Source organism: Arachis ipaensis, chromosome B09, assembly GCF_000816755.2.
Source record: "Arachis ipaensis cultivar K30076 chromosome B09, Araip1.1, whole genome shotgun sequence".
NCBI lineage: Eukaryota > Viridiplantae > Streptophyta > Magnoliopsida > Fabales > Fabaceae > Arachis > Arachis ipaensis.
In genome coordinates, this window is record NC_029793.2 from 117,841,035 (window position 1) to 117,846,593 (window position 5,559).

At 37.3% G+C, this 5,559-nt stretch overlaps 1 protein-coding gene across 5 annotated transcripts; it reads left to right on the forward strand.

Annotated features, from left to right (window-relative positions):
* LOC107618380 (transcription termination factor MTEF18, mitochondrial) lies at nucleotides 344-4,354 on the forward strand. Of its 5 annotated transcripts, none has more exons than XR_001615216.2 (3): nucleotides 344-482; nucleotides 1,520-3,851; nucleotides 3,947-4,354. XR_001615216.2 is itself a non-coding variant. In XM_021112480.1 (2 exons), exon 2 carries the CDS (start codon nucleotides 1,646-1,648, stop codon nucleotides 3,359-3,361), a length of 1,716 nt encoding a protein of 571 aa, XP_020968139.1. In that variant the 5' UTR covers nucleotides 351-482; nucleotides 1,523-1,645; the 3' UTR covers nucleotides 3,362-4,354. The 5 variants fall into 5 exon arrangements, 1 of the variants encoding a protein (XP_020968139.1); XR_001615218.2 differs by having other exon boundaries at nucleotides 347-482; nucleotides 1,505-3,851; XR_001615217.2 differs by having other exon boundaries at nucleotides 351-482; nucleotides 1,523-3,851.

The following is a 5,559-nucleotide window of genomic DNA, read 5'->3' on the forward strand; positions in this document are numbered from 1 at the left end:
AAACCCTGAGCAGCAGCCACCCAGCCACCATCACCCAAAACACGTTTCATCAGCCCCCACCACTATCGGCGTCGGAGGTGACGACCAGCGGTTGCTATCTTCGCCTTTCGTAGGTCTGCTCGTCCCTCTTCTCCTGGATCCTTTCTCCTCGCGTGGCCGCTCTGTCCTCGTCGTCGTCGGCCGCCCTGAACTCGTCGTCTCTGTCTTCGAGCCATCTCTCTCGCTCACTGCGAAGTGTGAAAGTCCCTCTCTGCCGCGGTGGACTCTTTTGCCGCCGTGGATCTTCTCCTCGCCGTCGCAAACCGTTGCTCGTGGGCCCTGTTTTCGTCGGTCGCAAACGGTTGCTCGATCTTCTTCAAGCGCGTCCTCTCTCTCCATGAATCTCTGCCTGGAGCCTCGCCATCGCGAACTGATCCTCTTCCGAGCTCACTCTCTGTCCAAGCTCACTCTGTCACAGCCGTTCCTCCCTGGCCGTGTCTCCGGTAAGCCACTGCTTCTTCAGTTTCAATTTTTAAGATTCTGAGTTGAGTTTGTGTACTAGATTCTGAGTTGTGTGGTTGCTGATGTGATTCTGAGTTTAGTTTGGACGCTGAGTTTGAATTCTTTGCTTAGTTTTACTGTTTTTGGATTTTCTAGCTTTGGATGCTGAGTTTTTTGTTTTTTTAATTCTGATTTTTTGTTGTTAAATACTTGATTAGAAATCTTTGTTGAATTTTTTGTGATTGTGAATTCTTTGTTGCTAATAGTTTGAGTTTTTGTGTATGTTTTTTTTTCATTGTTGCTGATTACTTGATTATTAAAAGTTATTGCTGAAATTATTTTATTCTAAATTTTTGTTGCGGATGTGATGAGTATTGTATATTTAATTAAATGGGTTCAACTATGGTTTCACTCTGGTTGGACCATTAAACTATTGAACTAGTCACTTGACCGGTTCAATGACCTGCTTGGTTCTCGCAGCCTTGGTTTTAATTGTTGATGTGATGCTGATCTGAGTTAATGTTATTGATATTGTTAATTTGGTAATACGATAAATTGTTGTTGAGGTGCTGTTCTTTGACCATGTGTTTGTTAGGTTGCTGTATTTTTGCCTTGTTGATTTGAACAATTATTCGGATCTTAGTTCATGTTCTTGATCTTGTTAATTTGGTAATTTGATAAATTGTTGTTGGGGTGCTGTTCTTCGACCATGTGATTGCTAGATTGTTGTGTTTTTGCCCAATTATTAATTTGAATAATTATTCTGATCTGAGTTCATGTTCTTGAACTTGGTAATTTGTTAATTTGATAAATTATTGTTGTTGTGGTGTTGTTTTGATCTTGTGATTGTTAATTTGTATAATTGTTGTGATTTTTAATTGTTGAGTTTGTGTTTGGATGAGATTATAACATTGTGATTGATGTAGTACTTTTAATTTGGATGACATTTTAAAGTTTATATTATATTATAATTATGTTTTAGTGTCTTTATTTATATTTTATTTATTATTTTATTATAAAACAGTTATTTTGGTTGTAGCAGTGTACTAGGGAACTAGTAGCTAAACCAGTTCGGTTTTCAGAACCTTGTCGTAACTCATAACACGTCAAGCTACAACCATTAACACTCAAAACCCCTCCATTTCAAAAACCATCGATACCCATTATGTCCCATTTCCGGAAATTCCAATTAACACACTTCATCTCCAAAATTTCCCATACTTGCCTTAAACCTTCACAAAACCCTAGATTCCACAGCGCCAAATCTGCACCCCAATCCGCACAAAAAAACTGTGATTTCAAGTTCCCCTCGAAGGTCAGAAGGGAAGCACAAGCCGCATTGCTCGAGTACCTTCATTCCACAAGGAGCTTGCAGTTCCTTGACGCAGACAACATGTGCAAAAACTCGCCCTTTTTCCTCGACGATATTCTGAGGAAGGTTCTTCAGAAGAACGACACTGCTGCCAGCGACGTCAAGAAATCGATCTCGCGTTACCTCCGTTACCATCCAATTAACGAGTTTGAACCATTCTTTGAGAGTACAGGTTTGAAGCCTTTTGAATACTTGCACCTTCTTCCAAGGGACATGATGTTCATCAACGATGACACTGTGTTGATGGAGAATTACCATACTCTGTGTAACTATGGTGTTCCCAGGAACAAAATGGGGAAGATCTTCAAGGATTCACCTCAAGTTTTTCGATATGAAAGTGGGGTTCTGGTGTCCAAGTTTCAGAATTATGAAGAGCTTGGTGTTGCTTCTTCAACTTTGGTAAAGGTGATTTCTTTGAACCCTAGGGTTTTGGTTGGGGATGTTAACCTTTATCTTGTGAAGGTTTTGAAGAAGTTAAACCATCTTGTTGGTGAAGAAAAGGGTAGTACTTGGATTGAGGAGCAGTTGTTGGATGAGAGTAGCTGTAATTTTGGGGTTATGCATGAGCTCTTGTGCTTGCTTGAGAAGGTTTACAGTGACGAGAAATTGTTGGGTGAGATGATTGGCCAGCACCCTTTTGTTGTTTTTGAGGATTCTGGAGTTTGGGCATTGTCCCTCATTGGGTTCTTGGTGAAATTAGGGTTGTCCTTGGACCAGATAGCTATAATTTTTGTCGAGTTTCCGCAAATTGGGGTGTTGATGTTTCTGTCGAATTTGCACAAGTGTTTTACGTTCCTGTCTGATATCGATATGCATGCTGCAGAGATTGGGAAGATTTTCCAGTCTCATTCCTTGCTGATGGGTTCATTCACTATTAAGAAAAGTAGTAGTTTGCTCAGTAGCTTGAATGTTGGCAAGAAAAGGCTCTGTAAGTTAGTGCAGGATAATCCAGAAGGGATGCAGAATTGGGCTGTGGGGAAGAAAATTCAGCCTTATCCTGAGGATAAGGAAACAAGGGCTCTGAAAACAGAGTTCTTGAAAACAAAGTTCTTGTTGAGCCTTGGATACGAAGAGAACTCGGGGGGAATAAAACAGGCTTTTAAGCTGTTCAGAGGTAAGGGAGATGAGCTTCAGGAGAGATTTGATTTTATTGTTAATGCTGGCTTGGATGTTAAGGATGTTCGCGAAATGATTAAGGCTTCACCTCAGATTCTTAATCAGACCACAGATATGATCAACACGAAAATTGAGTATCTTGTGAATGAAGGATATCCTATATCAAGTTTAGTCAATTTCCCATCTTTTCTCTCCTATACACTTTGTAGAGTTAAGCTTAGGTTATCAATGTATAATTGGCTTAGAGACCATAGAGTTGTTCACCCCAGGCTTGCTTTGAGCACTATAGTTGCATGCTCAGAGGAATTATTCTTACGGTTGTATGTAAATCAGCATCCATCTGGCTTTCAAGTTTGGCAAGATTTGAAGTCTGAAATTTATTCTGAGAGATAATAACATGATATGATCCCTTTTTGAAATCATGATCATTGTTTAATCTGGAAATATGTTTCGGGTTCTGATAATTGTGTTCTCCTGCTTTTACAAAACTGTTAAGGATGCTTGAACTGCAAGTTGTCATCTGATTCCAAATACTTGACTCTAAGTTGACATGATCAGTATACTCATGAATAGCTAATTGGATATTTGGTGTGTTGATAGACACCACCATAGATGATTACTGATTGCAGATATTTCCGACACAACTTGTAGATGGAAGAATGTTGGCTAGATTGGTTTTGTTGTTGAAGCCATCTTCATCATGTGGCTTGTATATAAGCTTTCCTCTGAACCCAGCTACACTGTGGGCCAGTCTTCAGTGGTTAAATTTTCTAACTGAATATGTTTCTTGAGAATGAAGCAGCAAGGGAATGGAAATGGTGAGGGTGAGAGAACGTACTGTCTGAAGAATTGAAGCAAGACCAGCAAGTGTATTGGGTTGAAGGTAATTGATAATGTTGGCATGACTATCTTTCTCACAAGCAAATTGAAAAAGATTTATTGTTTATCTTATTTGTTACTTGATATATTTTTGGGCAGGTATTGTTCCAGGGATTGCTGATTGTTTACCCCAAAAATTGGGTGAAATAGTTTCAAAATTTAAGAAACGAAGTCATTTGACTTATTGTTGGTAGTTGCTAACAATTTCTTGTAATAAGTTCCAATGGTCTACGGGAACTCCTAGAAGAGTTGGAAGGGCTGTGGTGGCGTAGGAGCAGATGGTGGCAACTTTTTTGAACTTGAATGAAGCATTTGAGTAATCTTTCCGTTCAACAAACTCACGATTTTTGGGTTCACCGGCGTTGAGCCATGTATCCGCCTAAATCACTTGATTGCTAAAATGCCTACCAACACAAAGTAGATAGTAGATGTTTTTTCTTCTCTTGTAAAATGATAATAAAGTTAGTAATTCATCAATCAAGGTTCGAGATTTTCTAAAATGAAAAATTCCTTGTAAGTGGTAAAGTAATTGATAAATTTCATACACACTTCATTGTAGTAATTGAGATAAGTGGGAATTCTAGCTTTTACTTTAGTTACCACTTGAGAAATTTTCACTTTACGTGAGAAATAAAGTTACATGTTTTTATCAAATAAAATAAAATAAACTTATTACTAAATTTGGTAAATACAACTTGTTTAGCTAGTGTGCTCTCCTAATTATTTCATGTCCCCCCTCCTTTATAAATAGTATCTTTTGGTTTTGTTGTTTTTTGTTAAAATTTTTTTATTGATTTCCGTTCAACCATTTCAAAGACATTTAGTTTTGACTTTTGACTCATACGATTTCAGTCAATATAGATCTAAATATTCAAACACATACTCTTGTAAATTCTTGGAATATTGTGATAATTTAATTATAAGAAACTCAAACTATTATCCTTGTCGTTACTAAAATCTTAAAACCAGAACATTTGACTCTTGATTTTACTTGAATGTGATCTCTACATATTGTCAATACATGTGTTATGTGCATTACTGTTGCTTTGAATTGAATGAATTGAGTAAGTTACATTCAACATATTCTACCAGTTTCATTCATCATATTTCTTTTTATAATATATTAAACTAAATTAAATGAAATTGGAGTTGCTGCTGGATGATTGGCGTCTCTCCCCTGTCCAATCGACCCATCTACTCCGCCTCTTCCTCTCATTTTTTCTGCGCTGCAACTCTTTTCTGCTCTGCTACCCCCTCTTATTGGCCTCTCTACTCTGCCTCTTTTGGTATGTACTGAGATTTTTTTTTCCTAATTTTTTTGTGTTGAGATTTTGCTTTGATTATTTTGTTTCTTTTTATCTTTGTTTGGGGACCTTATAATTTAGGAAAATTATCACATGTACTCTGACAGAAAATGGAACATGAAGTTCATGTGTACGAAAAGTTATTCAGTAAAAAATTATTCTTTATTGAATGGGAAATGACTAAATTAACCATATTTAAAGAGGGAAAATGTCAAGAAAGGATAGCTTTAAAAGTAGGTAATCAGTTTGTAGCTGATTGATGTAAAGCAAATGGCAACCTTAAAGATATTGGGCCATTAGAATTTTTTTTAAGTCCAATGCTACTACTACTTACATGATTATTGAAAATGCTAATGCTACTACTTACTATGCAAACTAGATTAACTTCATTTCGCTTTTTTGTGGTGA